The sequence below is a fragment of the Balaenoptera acutorostrata genome, chromosome 1, assembly GCF_949987535.1.
Source record: "Balaenoptera acutorostrata chromosome 1, mBalAcu1.1, whole genome shotgun sequence".
Classification (NCBI taxonomy): domain Eukaryota; kingdom Metazoa; phylum Chordata; class Mammalia; order Artiodactyla; family Balaenopteridae; genus Balaenoptera; species Balaenoptera acutorostrata.
This window is the reverse complement of record NC_080064.1, coordinates 123,171,412-123,189,544: the sequence shown is the minus strand read 5'-3', so window position 1 is coordinate 123,189,544 and position 18,133 is coordinate 123,171,412. Positions and strand designations below refer to the sequence as shown.

At 36.1% G+C, this 18,133-nt stretch overlaps 1 protein-coding gene across 1 annotated transcript; it reads right to left on the bottom strand.

The window, feature by feature from the left end:
- Positions 1-692: 692 nt before the first annotated feature.
- Positions 693-15,266, bottom strand: LOC130705939 (protein piccolo-like). The gene is made up of 6 exons (XM_057536281.1): positions 15,245-15,266; positions 7,912-8,005; positions 6,612-6,683; positions 4,451-4,631; positions 2,658-2,852; positions 693-1,502 (listed from the first exon to the last, which is right to left on the bottom strand). Exons 1-6 carry the CDS (start codon positions 15,262-15,264, stop codon positions 1,438-1,440), a joined length of 627 nt encoding a protein of 208 aa, XP_057392264.1. The 5' UTR covers positions 15,265-15,266; the 3' UTR covers positions 693-1,437.
- Positions 15,267-18,133: the final 2,867 nt, after the last annotated feature.

Genomic DNA, 18,133 nt, shown 5'->3' with positions numbered 1-18,133 from the left:
GCAATAGGAAAGTACAAGTCAATTTTAGTTTTGTGGAAAGTACAGAATCATAGAATCAAGTGTTTTAGGGCTGGAAGGGACTTAAGGGGGCAAACACTACTATTGTTTTTTTTTAATCCTTTCTTTGATATATGTTTTTGAATTAAAATTAAATTTAAATTTGAATTACAATGAAGATAATTTTATATTCACCCTGGTTTGATCCCTGTCACTGGCAGTGAGTGGCATTCTTTCCTGGGGAAAATTCCACAAATTGTTGGTGTCAAGTTAGGGACAGATATTAACTTGCTTTCCTTCCTAACAAAGTCATGGAATCAAGTCTAGGTGCCTGTCCGGAGCAAGACTCATTGGATTTGTCTTCCTCTATCCAGAAAGCTGAGAAGATTGTGAAGTAGATCAGACGTGCAAGAAAGGAAGAGTGGAAGCATTGCCTAGAGTAGCCCAACCCCATTATTTATTTACATGTTTATGTAAGCTCTGGTACTTTTATTTGGTAATAATTCCCCATCTATCTTATGTTTCCGACATGAAACTTTGTCCTGCAACTCAATATTCTATCATTATAGCTCGCACTAGAAACGAAGCAGTAACTTTAAATTCTCTATTGCAAGGAATCAAATGAGAAAGCAAAAACTGACACACTCATTTTAAGCTGCATCATATAACAATGGCTCAGAACCCAGTGGTTTATGAATGAAATAAAGATACTTTATTTATTACACAGGCACTTGGATATTCACATGCCAACACATCTGATACACTTGACAACTACAGAAACGTGAGTGGAAAAAACGTGTTTGTAGGATCAAGAAAGAACTTTCACCATGTAAAGGTGAATGAGTGCATTAACAATTTTTTCCTTTACTTTCTCTAAGAATTTCCAAAATCCACTGAATTTTTTTTTAAAGTTACACTTGAAAAACTGATCTACATTCCAACTGGTATGCTAACTCGAATTGTGAGCAGTTTAAACTTTTATCACAGTGCAACATATTTATAGTCATGCTTGAACAGATTAGGTCAGTAGCATGCGTTCCATTCTGCAATATGAATACTGTTAATCTATTTCCCAACAAAAGTCAAAAGATGCCCAGTGCATAGAAAAATACAAATCACTGTAGTCAATACATTATGGGACTGATCTTGGGACTTACACAGTGCTGATGAAGTCCTGAAATGCCATGCCCACAAAAGCACATTAAAAAGTGGATAAACATACTTTATCAGACAATCTCTAAAAATTAAAAGATGAGGGCTTTAAATTTGGGGGATGTTCTTGCTGTGTGCTTTGAATAGCGCCTTTCTGCTCACCTCCTTCTGGCTTGACTGGTCCATCAGACATCACCTTCCTGAGGGCTAGCTGGCTTTGGTCTTGGTTGCCATTAGCTGGTGGAGGCAGATTATCAGACTGAGTTCTTTGAATGGGGAGGACTCCTGCTATGCTGTGTCTGTGCTGCTTCCTGGCATGATTAGACTGACCGCTTTTATGTGCTGCTGTGGTACTGTGGGTGAAATGGAAACCCAGAGTATGTATCCTCAGATGGAACCAGCTTGAATGTTATTCATGCAAACAGAAGTGATCTTTTGCTCTATCGAAGTAAGTTGTGTTTTCAAATGCCAAAATGACACCACATGCATAGCACTAAAGGGGGTTAAAACTGGCTGTTTCTTTGGAAATGACTTTGGGAGATGGGGAGAACATTCATCTATCTCCGTTGTTTGGCTGATGCCTCTTGGAAGTAACAGTGCCCCTACATTTTTAAAGTCTCTGTACTCACTAAGTTCCTATATAATTCTATCAATTGAAATTACAGCAGTTAAGATGGGTGAATTGTTATGCTTTAATTGATATCTTGACTTCCAATGGTTAGAAAAAAGAATAACCCTATAAATTCTCTTGTATCATATACAAAGTGTGATCCAACAGAATGGACCCAACTGTGCTCCTTAATGAGGTAACATGGCCTCATTGAATATGCTTAGACATATATTAATACTACATACTTTTTTGAGAATATAAGAAACATTATTTTCTTTACAGATTTTTTTTTCCAAAAGACTAGAAAGTTTCTCACACGGAAAGCTTCATTATTTCACATGCATAATTTATTAAAAATTTTAAGCATAAAATGGTTTTTCCATTTCCCCTAGGTTCTAGAACTTTACTGTTGGTTACATGACTCTTCTGCCTAAAATTTTTTAGTGTTTTTCAGAGGTGAGACTCTCATTGCTAATCTGCTCAAAATGCTTATGTGTGCCTTTTTTTGGTGTAATGCCTGGAAATCTGGCAGCCACTTGTGCTTATAATTCCTGTATTCTAAAGGATATTTAAGTGCACACAAAAAGGACACACAACATAGCTTTGCCTGCACACATCACAGACACAGCTACCAAATACTATGAGCCAGGTTGGATGGATGGTGGAGACAAAGGAGAAACAGCCAGTTTTATTTCGTTCTATGTAAATTAAAACAAAAGAGAACTAAATGAGAGAGAGCATATTTATGTATCGATACTGTTCCTACACAGACAAAGGGACAGAGAACAGAGGGAGCAGGGAATGCACAAAACAAAGCAAATGGGGAAGGACAGGAGGAAAGAAAGGCAACAGATGAACATTAAGCTGCCATGCTGAGGAATTTATTTGTGTCTATTACTTGGTTGAAGGCGGAGTTGTTGCACGACGGCTTCGGCAGCGGCTATAGCAGCCCTTGCATCTTCCAGGTGGGTCTGAGTGACGTTGGTTTTGCTTTGACTGCGAGATGGTCCATGAGAGCAGAGATGGCCTTCGGATGAGGATTTCGAGCTACCGGGATTGCTATGGGATTTCTCAGTGGTGGGAAGCTGCATGTCTGGTTACAAAAGGGTAAAACATGAGTTAAAGTTGCTCCAGCGTTCCTCCTGTCAAGCTGGGTCTCACATAATTTGAAACCGTCCAAGATTTATGTTAATTCTGTTTCTTTTTTTGGCGTGTTTATGCAACTGCTCACCATACAGCAATGTGATTCAACATTTGGGAGACAATTTTTGGGAGGAAAGGCAAGAGGATGATAATCTTGAGAAGAGAGGTTTGAGAAGAGGAATGAATACATTCTAAGTAGTCTCATATAAATGAATATATTAACTTATAGTTTGACCAAGCAACTCTGCTAATTCTAGTAGGGACCAGGTAAGAAACAATAGGCTGACACTGCCACAGGAGGAGTTTTAAGTAAAATTCCTGGAGGAAGGTGTGTGAGTCACTGGGATACATGGAAGTGGAGACTGTATTATATCATCATCTCAGGTGATTTTAGAGAATGTATATATAAGATCACACATTTACTGTGGTAGTCGTAGAGAGAGAGGTCTTTATACCAATAATCTTCCAGAATGTTAATTAGTGCAGAGTTGATCTGGCTAAGTGGAATCCAGAAATGATCTATACAACTCATAAGTAATCTATAGCACTTATTGTAGTCAGTGGTTTATTGTATCAACTCAGTGGCCTCCTGGACGTGACTTCAGTTTTTCATCTCCTAGAACACTTGCATTTCCAATCCAAATTGCAAAGAACCACTTTTCAATTTGCTGTACTTCCTGAGAAGAGGCGAAAAGGAAGGAATACTCAGATCCAATATAAAAATTTTTATTTAATATTTATAAATAGCTCAGCATATCCTGGAAAGATATTACATGGTTCTCTCATACAGGCAGTAACTCATTTTATGATGAAGATTACTGTTGTGTTATAGGATAACTGGTTAATGAACCTCCCAAAGGAAAAGCTCATTCCAATGGGAAAGCTGTGCATATTGCCAAACCCAATGTATGATGCTGCAATTTAAAAATAATAATAGTAGTTAAAAAAAATCATAGAATTAGTCTGAATGCACCATTTAGGAAAGGTTTAAGTAATTTTCAGCATACCAATTGTTTTGATGACATGAGGAAAATGTTTTTGATATGATTAAAAAGCAGAATGCAAAACTGTTTATATCCATATATTACATATATGATTTATGAGTAAGAATATACATATGAAAAAATAGGGATTTAAACAGAAGAAACATGCATAAATGGTAATGATTATGTCTAGTCAATGACCTGTTGAGGATTTTTATGTTTTCTTTATGAAATACCCCCAACGTATTTTATAAAATCTTATTAACCTAGATTTTGAGAGCTGAAAAAGACCCAATAGCTAACCCAACCTCCTCCATTTTATAGGTTGAAAAACAGAGAACCAGAGAGGTGAAGATCACAAAGGCATCAACCTAATTATGGGCTGATCTGAGACTAAAGCAAATTTCTCCTGATTCCATATCCATTACTCTTTGCATGATAATATATTAAATATTTCCCAATATAATACTTTTCAAAGGATATTAAATATACAGGCACTCATATTCAAGAAGATAGTGAGTGAACAAACAGACAAAAGTTTTTTTCTACTTGAAATATCTCCTACCCTTGGATGGGTCAGGGAAGATACCATGGCTTCTGCTTTTGATGACAGATGGCTGTGGGGACTGCTGGCTGCTTTGACTGGAATGGGACTTGCCATGATCAATGCTTTCAGTCTGTTCTTTGAGAGGATACCACCTAGGCGTGTTATCGAGGTGAGATGTGCTAGATAAATCAATCAATACCTGAAAAAAAGTGCAATAAGTGAATAAAATTTATGGATTAAGCTGTAATTCATTTGTTGTCTTTTTCTGTGATCTGAAATTTATTCAAGGACATAAGTCAAAGGATATAGTATAACCTTTAGGATGATGAGGTCTTCCTCATTTTTCTTCACCCATGATACTGAGAATGTCTTGTGCATACTAGATGCTGTATAAACGTTTGGTTAAATCGAACTGTATGACATCTCTGACTATTAATTAAATTATTTGGAGATGATGCAAAAAGGTAGAGTCACAAGTCAATCTCTTTATGAAATAAAGTCTTCTTTTTTTTTTTTTGTCACTTTAGCAAAGCTATACTGTAACTAACTTTTAAACCAGACACCCCCATGATCTACTCATATCTGACCCAAGCACACTTTTCAAATCTTTTTTTTAAATTAATTAATTAATTTATTTATTTATTTTTGGTTCTGTTGGGTCTTCGTTTCTGTGCGAGGGCTTTCTCTAGTTGCGGCAAGTGGGGGTCACTCTTCATCGCAGTGCGCGGGCCTCTCACTATCGTGGCCTCTCTTGTTGCGGAGCACAGGCTCCAGACACGCAGGATCAGTAGTTGTGGCTCACGGGCTTAGTTGCTCCGTGGCATGTGGGATCTTCCCAGACCAGGGCTCGAACCCGTGTTCCCTGCATTAGCAGGCAGATTCTCAACCACTGCGCCACCAGGGAAGCCCAAGTCTTCTTTTGTTAAATGGACACATTATATTCTTAAACTGGGCTAGTGTGTTTTTGCAGATTGTTTGATTTTAGTTACAAGAGGGACAAAATGAAAAAGAATGGCTAATTTTCAATTACTAACTTATTCCCTCTATTTTAAAACATACTTTAGTTCACATTTGAAACAGAGATATTACCAACAGTTTACAATAAGAAAGCGCTGTGTCATGGTTTAATTGGCAACATTTTTTCTTTCTTAGCGGTACATAAACAATGGTGCATTTTACAGTAGTTGGCATCTTAAATTTGAGCAGATATTAAAAAATAAAACCACACAATGGATATATGCTTTAGGTTCATGTGAACAATAAATTATAAGGACTTCAATAAATCAGCTTTTTGAAATAGGACAATAAATCAGATATAACCATACTCTAGAGTAGTCCTGTCTAAGACCAAGATTAGTCCAAGTGGCTATACCACATGGAGCCTGCAGGTGAAGTTCAAATGATCTAGTTTTGATGGGAAAGAAGTACAGAGTGTAGGAACCAAACAAGATCTCATGTCACCTAGACTACTCAACTGTTTTCTATTGTCTCTATCAAAAGGATATTGTATTTTCTAGGTGTTATATATTTTCGGAGATTTATTTTTTTTAACATTAATTCATAACTTCTGCTTTAAGCAAAGATCACTAAACAAAATATGTATTTTTGGAATATGATAGATGAAAAATATCACAGACTCTGAGCATCCTGCCACATTTCATAATTAGGTTACATTCCTTGTGAATTTATAAAAATTGTTTTTACTATTTTCTCCTACTTCTAGTTTTGCTTCTTAAAATATTTTGAGATGTTTTGTGGGACACTTAAAAGAAATAAGAATGTAAAATGTCACATCAAGTCATTCATACGTGCAATGAGGAACAGCAATTAAATACCCTGAAAATGCATTTGAAAAAAATCCAGCTCATTTTATAATACAATAAATTTATCTCAAATCTTTTACATAATCATTTAGATTTACAGCATGATTATATAACTTTCTATCAAAACAATTAATATTTCATCTTGCAAATTAATTATAAAGTACATCAAGTGGTAAAGTGAAAATTATTTCTCCAGTTGCTATTCATCTACTCAAAGAGTCATTTGTAAATAAATTCTATCCACCAAAGAATTTTATCCAGAAAGTTATCTTATACACTTAAGAAATATGCTTTCCTTAAAGGTTTAATTGATGGTTTATAATGAAGCAAATAAAAAAAGGAAACCATAGGCTCACCTCACCAAGAAAATCATTGGAAGAAAATCTATCATAATCCCAGACTGTCACCTCCAGTGTTTTCTTCTTGAGCTACAGTTCAAATCAAAATGTCATTAACCTCATTTCTCATCATAAGTTTTCATTATACTCATATAATAGACTCATTTATATTTTTTTCCTTGAACTCTTTCCGCTTATGTAAAAATACTTTAAATTTATATAAAACTGTATACTTACATTCAATATTATGTAAACTGTCAATCATTTTGTGGTCCAACCAAGTATTTGATCATAAGATACCTCACTATTTTGCAAAAAAAAAGGGTGATTTTTACTTATTTCCTGTTATTCTACCCCTGCCCATTATTAAAAGTACCAAGCAGAATCTATATATACTCTTTAAATACATGAAATTCATAGGTTGCAAAAATGTCTAGGTTATTCAAAGTATTTGGATTATAGTTTTTTGTTTCAGTAAATTGCCAAAACACATTAGTAGCACTGTCTTATTTCTGCAGATGAATTTAACTTATTTTAAATTCAAGAACCCAGATTATAATTTATATCCAGTTTCAATTTCATAGTCAACTTAGAAATCTTACAAAGGATAAATTAGAAATCTCATTTTGAAAGACAACTCATTTGTAAATTGTTTTCATGGATGTCTTCTTCCTATTCTATTTGTATTCTTTTCTCTCTGAATTCATCTTTATAAACCATCAGTTATTTTCTATTATTGATACAAAGTTATGACATGAAGACTTTCAGAAACACATTGATGCAATTTTGCTTAGAGTCATCTATTTGTTGTGATAATCCTTTACACTAGTCTTCTTCATGCTTTCTTCTGCACAGTTTAGTTGCACAATGCCAGATCCATAGGAAGCCTCAATTTAGAAAAGAGATGATCCCTAAATTGTTTCCAGGAGGGGTAATTCATTTCAGTGCATCTGAATCTTATTTTTTCTTTGTTTATGAAAGTCAAAATACAGCTAGTTGGAAAATACTTTCCATCAAAATATGATAGAGCCCAGTCTATTGAAATATTTAATTTTGAAATAATCAGTGGAAAATGTCCCACTAGTCTTATGCATTTTGTTTATTTTTTAGCTGTTTTGTCAAAATGTGCATATTTTCTTTCACTGTATCTTCAAACTGCACCCAGTTCATTTTACTGGCTGTACTTCTTGCATGTATTTTACTTAATTTTTTTTGTTTGTATGGAAAAATTGATATGAATCACAATCTTTCAATAATTCTGTCATCACTATTTTTATATTAGCCTGAATCTGTCATACAGAAAATAATCATTGCATACCTGTTCCATGGAGATACTTTTATAAATTACTGTTTGATTCCACTCAGGATTAAGACTTTTCTGAACATATTTAGTCCTTCTCTTGTACTCAGCACTGAATTGGAAAAAAATAATTACCCTGATTATTTACCTTGACCGATGACTTCATAGTCAACCTGAAGGGCATGCAGACTTTTAAAGGTATTTTGTTTTGAATCACTATGTAATCGTCTCATCATACTCATGTCTTAAACTGTCTTTTAAGTTGAATGCACAATGACAATTTAAAAATATCTTGGATGCCTTTAATTTTCCCTAAGGTATTTTATTTTTAAAGGAAAGCTTTTAGGGGTTCTAACTAGGATACAATTTTAGAAATCTTAATCTCTCCTGAATGTGTCAGATAATTACATGAACTATACAGTAACGTCAATATCTTCTTGTCCTACAAATAATAATTTGATATTTAACTTTCCAATAGCTTTGCAACCGATCATGTCAGCAAAGCCAAATGGTCTTTCAATTCATTTTTTTCTATAAAAAACTGAAATAACTGTACTGACTGAGGAAAGGATGAAAAATGGCTGTTGCTATAGCTGAGATTCCATGAACATTTGTTACCTTATATTTATAGTAGATTTTGACACTCTTGGTAAAGTAGAATACTCAATCTAGTTATGAAACAATCTTAATTAAATACAAATTCTTGGTTTATGTCAATAGCTTATGTTACAAATGATGAACCAAGTCAAAACTTTTCCTCATTCATTATAACTTGGGGCATTTCAGTTTATCCTTGACTCTTCCATGACCTCTGATCACCAGTTAGAAGCTTATATCTTACACGTTTAAGCATAACTTATTTTCAAAACTTATTCTAATTAAGTCTGACAAAACATTTATAACTGGCATTAACCAGCTAATGGGGTTGGAATTATTGCTATTTGCTATGAGCCAATGGTGCCCACATAGACAAAGCTTTTCTCTAACACTCACTGGCTTTTTCCAAATTTTCTGCCTAGAAAACAAACCTACTTGTTTGGGGTCCATTCACGTGCCTGGACTTCATAAACTGCCTTACCCTAAAGGCACTGCATCCTGACCCTGGATCTGTAGTTCTATTCCCAACTGTCGGCAGACTAACTCTTGCTATATTCTTGGTCTCAAGCATTGCCAAATTCTGGAATACCTACTATTGTTCCCCAGATGCTAATTTACTTATTCATTTAGATAAAACTATTAAGAATCAAGCTCCAGTTCACCACTCACTTTAGAGATGGGTCTACAGCCAAGTATCTTTTTTTTCTCCCTCTGGCTTTATTCTCTTTCTTATCAGACATACACAAGGGCAATAATTTCCAACACTGACTGCATATTAGGATCACTTTGGGATCTGAGTTCCAAGGGTGGTAGGTGGGGCAACTAGCACGGCACCCACATCCCCCTGCCCTTCACCCCCAAGGAGAGTCTTATTTAACAGGTCTGGGGTGAGGCTTGAGCATCAGAATTTTAAAAATGATCTAGGTAAATCTAAAGTATTGCCAAGATTGAGAACCACTGAGAACCACTGAGCTCATGTCTCCTAAGACCTCACAGTTCAGCCACTGTGAACTGAATCCAATTTAAGAAATGAAGCAGCACTATTCTTATTTGTAACCAACCTATCTGAATGTACAAAAAAAGAGTAGGATTTGACAATTTTGTCATTCAGCACAAAGTGCAAATAATTCTGGGGAAATGTACAGGCAATGATTCAAAGACACAGGAACTTTCATAGACTGTGGACAGAAAGTATACATTTGTACATATACTTTTTAGGTAAATTTGTCTATGTCTGGTGAAGTTTATGCACTCAAGTACCCAGAAAATTCCACTTTGACTTAATTCCACTTCTACTTTAGAGAAATTCTCCCACATGTACAAAAGGAATTTGTTAAAGAACATTCATTGCAACATTGTTTCTAATAGTGTGTTAATAATAAATAAATATATTATGATATATTTATTCAATGAAATTTAAGCAGCAGTTAAATTAAATGAAATACACCTTCATTTATCAAGATAGATAAATCTTAAAAAAAAATCTTGAGCAAATAATTTGCAGAAGAAAACCTATAGTAAGTTATCATGATATAAAGTTAAAATTACATGAAATAATACTGGAAATTATTTATGTCTACATGTATATATGTATGACAAACATTAATATCATAAGACAGCTTGGGAATTACAGACGTTAAACTCTATTTTGTGGTTATCTCAGCACAACAGGGGAATGGTTTCAGAGGACTTCAGGGGTACCTGTAATATATTTTTTATTAAAAAATATCTAAAGTCAATATAGCAAAATGTTACGATTTGGTAAAATTGGATAGCAAGAACACAAGTATTTGTGACAGTATTTTCTATAATTTTCAGTAAGTTTAAACTATTTTATAACAAAATTCAAAACTATTTTAGCAAATTATATCCCTTTATACTTTATGATTTTGATTCTTTAAATTAATGACATAAGAAGAATGAATATGACCACTTTTAAGTTTATAGCCAACTTTGGTTGCTACTTTAGAATTCATGGCTATTCCTGCAGTAGGTATACTAAGAAAAAAACACATTGTGTAGTACAAGCTTTAAAGTTTCTATCTGTTTTGGACTTAATTATCCAAGTGGTGAGATCATGGGAAAAACATATTAGGGATAAGATTCATAATACAGTGAACAGTGGTAAAATTGTTATTTTTTTCAAATTCTGAAAAATTGAATGCACAAAATTTTAAAATAAGATTGAAGATGGAAATTAATGTCAAAGGCAAACTCATATATTTTTACTAAAATTCTATATATGTCAGTATATATTAAAATAGCCTGAACTATTGAAATGTCTTCAAAAAGATGTATTAGTCAACATATTTTCTTAATTTATAAATATTAATAATTGTTATATTTCACATGCATACTTTAGTCATTTTTTCACCCATATGTAGCAAAATTATTGAATGCCAACTCTGCACCAGGAATTATGCTCTATCAACATGTACAACTGCAAAACTCTTATAATTGTACTGACATACCATTATGTCATGAGAAGCACTTTATAAAGTAAGCACATTGAAATAATAACAGCTAACATTTACGAAATGCTACATTTTCACAGGCAGAGTTCTAAGTGCTTTTCATGTGTTACATTATTTAATCCTCAAAGCAACTCTATGAGTCCAGTATTATTTATTATCCTATTTTATAGCTGATAAGAACCGAAGCTCAGAGGAATTCAGGCATGTTGGCAAGGTTGCATAGTTATTAATTCATAGGACCAGGTTTCAAACACAGGGAAACTAATTTCTTGCTCTGAAACATGGGCTCTATGAACTCAATTGATTAGGCCCATCATAAAATTTCTTAATTGCAGGTTTCATTAGCTGAAGTGTCTAGTTTGTCTTCTTTATTTTACAGTCAAAAACTGTACACTTCAAATTAAATATGTTTTATATATACAACATAAATTATTTATAGTGTGTGTATATATACACATATCGAAAATGAGGACAGCTTTAGAGTTGCCTAGGGAAACATTGAATGGTATATCTTAAGACTAAGAGAGTGCTGTGGAACAACTAGGGATAATTATTATAAAAATTTACTTTTGCTCAGATACACTCACATATAACCCCAATTAGTTGGGAAAAATCTAGATGTTCACTTTACTAGGTTATCTTAATCTTACTAATAAGTTTGAATCTCTAGTTCTCTCAAGACTCAAGGTCTGTGTCCTTTGCCTTTAGGGTTAACGAGGGTAAACACACCTTTCTCCTGATCCTGCCTCTACCAGCCCTGGTTGACCTGTGTAAATGCCAATGAGATCCTTTGCAATCTTTTCACACTTGACTTTCCTGACACGCAGAGATGGCCACACAAAGCTCTTCCTTCAAGAACCCTTGTTTGATAGCTACCATGTACTGACCATCTTGGGCATGATGTCAATGGACTGTGTTCCCACAACTGAAAACTCCACAGTTCTCATCGCCATATCAAAATCTGTGGATTCACAAGTTGAAGGTGGCCAGGTAAGCAGAGGGATTCTTGAATGTGAGCAGAAATCCAGGCTGAGAAATAAGTGGAGTTCCTTTTCCTTTCCTACCGTGTCTGGTAAACACACTACAATCCCTCATGGGAAGACTGCAATAATGACATTATTTTAGGACAATTAAGCCATATGTAATAATCAGAGAAGTTTTTTATAAGGGAAAATAAAAAGTCAATTAATCAAGATGGAACACGGTGTTTATCAAACAAAAATCTAGGGACTTCCCCGGTGGTCCAGTGGTTAAGACTTTGCCTTCCAATGCAGGAGGTGTGGGTTTGATCCCTGGCCGGGGAACTAAGATCTCACATGCCGTGGGGTGCGGCCAAAAACTTAAAAAAAAAATCTAAACCTTTATTTCCTTAAAGTTTTGACTAACTTCTTTTTTCTTTCTTTCTTTTTTTTATTATTGGACAATCATTTTCTCATAGGTAGATATGATTTTAAGGCTGGCAGAAAAAGGTACTTAAAATTCAATTACCCTCTCCTAAACCAGCAGAATAAAAACAGTTCTCTGAGTTTCTCTGTAAAAAAATTGAGAAAGAAGAATGGAATATAATGGATTGTTTTTTCTTAACTTTCATAGAATTATCTAAAGTACTGAAGGTCTTCATTTCTTTTATTTGGTTTTTCTTGATTGGAAAATATATATATATATTTCTTTATTGAAAAAATATATAATGAGTCCAATAAAGATGTGTGTGTGTGTGTGTGTGTGTGTGTGTGTGTGTGTGTGTGTGTGTAGTTTTTTCAAAATTACTCCTCTGAGGATGTTGCCGTTAATTTAGAAAGAAGCACAGAGCATATCCCATTTTATAAGCTCTGTTTCTCTGTGTGCAATAGTGCATTTATGGGCTGTCACTTGATTGTCCTCTGTGTTCCCTGAGGTCTGACACTATGGCTGTGTTCTCAATTCCAACCCCAGCACAGAGTCTGGAGCAGTCTGTGCTAAATAAATGGTTTTTGGATGGATCTTTAAAACATGTTTGTACTTCTCTTTTTCCTTTAAAATCTATTGAAATAAAATGTTTTGGCTTTCAAATTGTAAATACACACAACACCTGAATCTGCTTTACATTCTTTCCAGAGGAAATAGTTTGAGATGCTAACAAGGGTGTTTAGAGAAAGTCCAGCCAGGAATTAGCCTTCCAGGTATCATGATAGCAAAAATCAGCTTCAGTCATGGCAAAATCTCACTAGTGGGAAAAAATCTGTACTTTGCCCAACAGTGTAATGAGAGAAAACCACAATGAAATCCTTCAGATATGCTCATTTCCATTTCTTAATTATCCGGGGACAAGTTTTGAGTTCATGGACTCTTCAGGCTATTTCCTTGTCTTTCTTTCACCTCATCTCGGCTGACATTTGGGCTGTCAGAGCTTATGAGTATCTTGACTAAAGGATGGCAAGAGGAAATGAAAGGAGAAAAGAAAAATGGACCAGTGAAATTCTTTTAGTTAACAGGACATTTTTAAAAAAATTTTAAGAATGAAGGATGTATTACACTTATTATTGAAGAAAAGTTGTTTGATTTTCTATATAGTGTTGTTAAATAATTTGCTGTAATTCAGCAGCCCAAGCATTCTGCATTTCTCTTTTTGCAGGGATAACTGACCATTGGCTACATGGAGTTTATTATACATATTTCTAGCAATAATAGCAACTGCCATTTATTGAGAGCTTATTACGTGCCGGACATTATGCTTATCATTTTTGGTGCATTCTCCCTGTGTTTCACAAACACCCTGGGAGGGGGGCTCTTATGATTCCTAGGTGGAAGAGGAAATAGTTTTAGAGAAACTGCACAACTTCTAAGTGGCAGGGCTGAAATTCAAATCCAAGTTCTTAAGGACTTCGCTCACTGGTCTCCTTAGCCTAACGTACAATGTCAGTACCTCATCAGTATAATTCCTTTTCACATTGACAGTTCTCGAAGAGATGATGAAAGTGATTTCAAGATGAAAGATATGATGAGAAAGTGACTCTAGATCTTCTAAATTGTAATCTAATACATCCCAGATTATTCTGACCATTATTTACATTTACAGAAAACATGTTCTCTTCTAAGTTAAATATAGACAGTCATTGTCATTCTGACAATTTCCCCCTGGTTTCTCTGGATAAAAGAGAGGAAGCTTCTGAATAAAGTGACTGATAACATCTGTTCTAAAATGACACTATCTCTTTGAAACAAAACTCATTTCGTGTATCACTCTGAGAGATCTGGAGGTGAAAGAGCCAGTCATAACAAGCAACCTTTCTCAGTATAAAATTTTACTGGTTGCCATAATTATGTGGTTGCAAAGAAACAGAAAGTTTCTGGGCACCAGAAAGCTTGTAGTGACTAATACTATTCTTTGAGATATTTAAATATTTAAGCATTTACAAATCAGAAACTGCCTCTTTTGGGCAACAGCTTGTCAGGTTTAGTAAAGATGCTGAATTTTAATGTCAAAGACAAAAATCCTGTAATATTCTGGGCGGGACTAAAATTCCCATCACGCTGTTGCTACAGATGGTACTAGATTCACCTCCCCAACTAAATAACACATTTAATTTATAATGCAATGAGATGTGCAAAAAATTGCTTTTGGCTATGTGTTAAGAAATATCCTTAGCTGACAATGTAATGATGCAACGTGCTCTAGCAGAAAACAGACAAACCAAGGAGGTTGCTCTTATGCTGTTGCTAACACCCTAGAGCAGGCAGATTATGGCATCCTATATTACACAGCAATAATTTTGTGGTGCAGAAGGTATAAAGGCATGAAAATGTTTCAATATCAGGTCTAAGTGAGGGTAAAAGACCAGACAGCTATCATCTTTAAGATGAGATACACACCTAGTACTCATCATCCAGAAGATCAGTTAATTCCTCTTGAGAAATGACTAGATTTTTTGTTTGGTTGTCATAAAAGACTCAGAAGAATCTGAGCCATGATTTTTGCATGAGGAGCTAAATGAATTTTAGCAGACAAATTATAAATGAAAACTTTAGTTATATCTAATTTCAAAGTGATAGTTCCTTATTCATACCTTTCTATGTTTTTACTCTTTTCTACTTTTCTGGGCTCCAATGCACATACCTGCTACACATATTTAGTAATGTTGTGGTCAGAACAGTCTGCTATTAGCCTAATTCAATTGATACAAACACGTAGAAAAATAAAAATTATAGCCGAAGTTGAACTGCAGGTGAATGTACTTAAAAGGCAAACAAGAGAACTCTAGACATTTCACTGAAGTGTGACACTGAAAGAGAACCAACTCTACCTTGCATTCTGGACAACCATGACTTGACTGCATTGATTCCAAGAGCAAGAATGAAGGATACAGCAGGAAAGTAGGAAAGACGGGAAGAAAAAAGTTAGGAACAGAAATAAGGAAGAAAATGTGAGAATGAAAACTAGAGGAGCTATACCATAATATATTAACAACATGAGGCAGAAAATAATCTTAGAACTAAAGTGAAAATAATACCTCACAAGTGTAGTAAATTCCAAGGTCTTGGCCACTGTAATAATTAGGAGTAATTTAACGAAAGGGCTAGGAATTGAATACGAGTAGCACATTAGCCTGCTTTTTGGTCAAATTCCACCCAGAAGGCAGGTTTTGTTTGACAAATGGCATGGGGATAGCTTTAGGTGGGACCTCACTCTTCATTTCACTATAGTTCCCACCCTACTTTCTCTGTTAAATACTCCAGAATGGACTGACATATTCACGCTACCTGCCTGACCTTTCCAGTTATTCAAGTTTGCAATAGTCTACTTGAAACATATCCTGTAACAAATAAAAGATAACCACTCTCTTATAGTATAAAAGGTGATACTCCAGGATATTAAAGAAGATAGAAAATAAAAGACAGTGCTTTATTTTCATTCATTCATTAGCAAATGCTGATTAAAGAAATATCATTGGCAGTCATTTCCTCTTGTCGCATAATACTGTCATTAAATAACAATGAAGGTCTAATGACCAAAATCAAAGGCAGAATGAAGTTATCAGTTTGTTATATTCATGTTAAAAAAAATAGTGGTGGGATTAACCAAGATGGCGGAGTAGAAGGACGTGCTCTCACTCCCTCTTGCGAGAGCACCAGAATCACAACTGGCTGCTGGACAATCATCGACAGAAAGACACTGGCCTTCACCAAGAAGGATACCCCACGTCCAAGGACAGAGGAGAAGCCACAGTGAGACGGTAGGAGGGGCGCAATCAGAGTAAAATCAAATCCCATAACTGCTGGGTGGGTGACTCACAGACTGGCAAACACTTATACCACAGAAGTCCACCCACTGGAGTGTAGATTCTGAGCCACACGTCAGGCTTCCCAACCTGGGGGTCTGGCAACGGGAGGAGGAATTCATAGAGAATCAGACTTTGAAGCCTAGTGGGAATTGATTGCAGGACTTTGACAGGACTGGGGGAAACAGAGACCCCACTGTTGGAGGGCGCACACGGAATAGTGTGTGCATCGGGACCTGGGGGAAGGAGCAGTGACCCTGGGGGAGACTGAACCAGACCTACTTGCTAGTGTTGGAGGGTCTCCTGCAGAGGCGGGGGCTGGCTCTGTTTCACCGTGGGGACAAGGACACCGGCAGCGGAGGTTCTGGGAAGTACTCCTTGGCGTGAGCCCTCCCAGAGTCTGCCATTAGCCCCACCAAAGAGCCCAGGTAGGCTCCAGTGTTGGGGTGCCTCAGGCAAAACAACCAACAGGGAGGGAACCCAGCCCCACCCATCAACAGTCAAGTGGATTAAAGTTTCACGGAGCTCTGAATGCCACAGCAACACTCAGCTCTACCTACCACTAGAGCCTCCCATCAAGCCTCTTAGATAGCCTCAACCACCAGAGGACAGACAGCAGAAGCAAGAAAAACTACAATCCTTCAGCCTGTGGAACAAAAACCACATTTACAGAAAGATAGACAAGATGAAAAGGCAGAGGGCTATATACCAGATGAAGGAACAAGAAAAGATCCCAGAAAAACAACTAAATGAAGTGGAGATAGGCAACCTTCCAGAAAAAGAATTCAGAATAATGATAGTGAAGATAATCCAGGACCTCGGAATAAGAATGGAGGCAAAGGGCTTCCCTAGTGGCGCAGTGGTTGAGAATCTGCCTGCCAATGCAGGGGACACGGGTTCGAGCCCTGGTCTGGGAAGATCCCACATGCCACGGAGCAACTAGGCTCGTGAACCACAACTACTGAGCCTGCGCGTCTGGAGCCTGTGCTCTGCAACACGAGAGGCCGTGATAGTGAGAGGCCCGCGCACTGCGATGAAGAGTGGCCCCCACTTGCCACAATTAGAGAAAGCCCTCGCACAGAAACGAAGACCCAACACAGCTATAAATAAATAAATAAACAAATACTTAAAAAAAAATGGGGGACTTCCCTGGCGGTCCAGTGGTTAAGACTTCGCCTTCCAATGCAGGGGGTGTGGGTTCGATCGCTGGTCGGGGAGGTAAGATCCCACATGCCTCGCGGCCAAAAAACCAAAACGTAAAACAGAAGCAATACTGTAACAAATTCAATAAAGACTTTAAAAATTGTCGACATCAAAAAAGTCTTTAAAAAAATGTAAAGTCTATAAAAAAAAAGAATGGAGGCAAAGATTGAGAATATGCAAGAAATGATTAACAAAGACCTAGAAGAATTAAAGAACAAACAAACAGAGATGACCAATACAATAACTGAAATGAAAACTACACTAGAAGGAATCAATAGCAGAATAACTGAGGCAGAAGAATGGATAAGTGACCTGGAGGACAGAATGGTGGAATTCACTGCTGTGGAACAGACTAAAGAAAAAAGAATGAAAAGAAATGAAGACAGTCTAAGAGACCTCTGGGACAACATTAAACGCAACAACATTCGCATTATAGGGGTCCCAGAAGGAGAAGAGAGAGAGAAAGGACCCGAGAAAATATTTGAAGAGAGTATAGTCAAAAACTTCCCTAACATGGGAAAGGAAATAGCTACCCAAGTCCAGGAAGCACAGACAGTCCCATACAGGATAAACCCAAGGAAAAACACGCCGAGACACATAGTAATCATACTGACAAAAATTTAAAACAAAGAAAAATTATTGAAAGCAGCAAGGGAAAAACGACAAATAACATACAAGGGAACTCCCATAAGGTTAACAGCTGATTTCTCA

Excerpts from the sequence above, each read along its gene's own strand:
- LOC130705939 (XM_057536281.1), bottom strand. The coding sequence starts at position 15,264 with ATGGTTGTCCAGAATGCAAG. Across the intron at positions 6,684-7,911 it reads AAAGTATCTCCATGGAACAG|CTCAAGAAGAAAACACTGGA; the intron begins GTATGCAATGAT and ends TTTGAACTGTAG. Across the intron at positions 4,632-6,611 it reads CCAATGATTTTCTTGGTGAG|GTATTGATTGATTTATCTAG; the intron begins GTGAGCCTATGG and ends ACTTTTTTTCAG.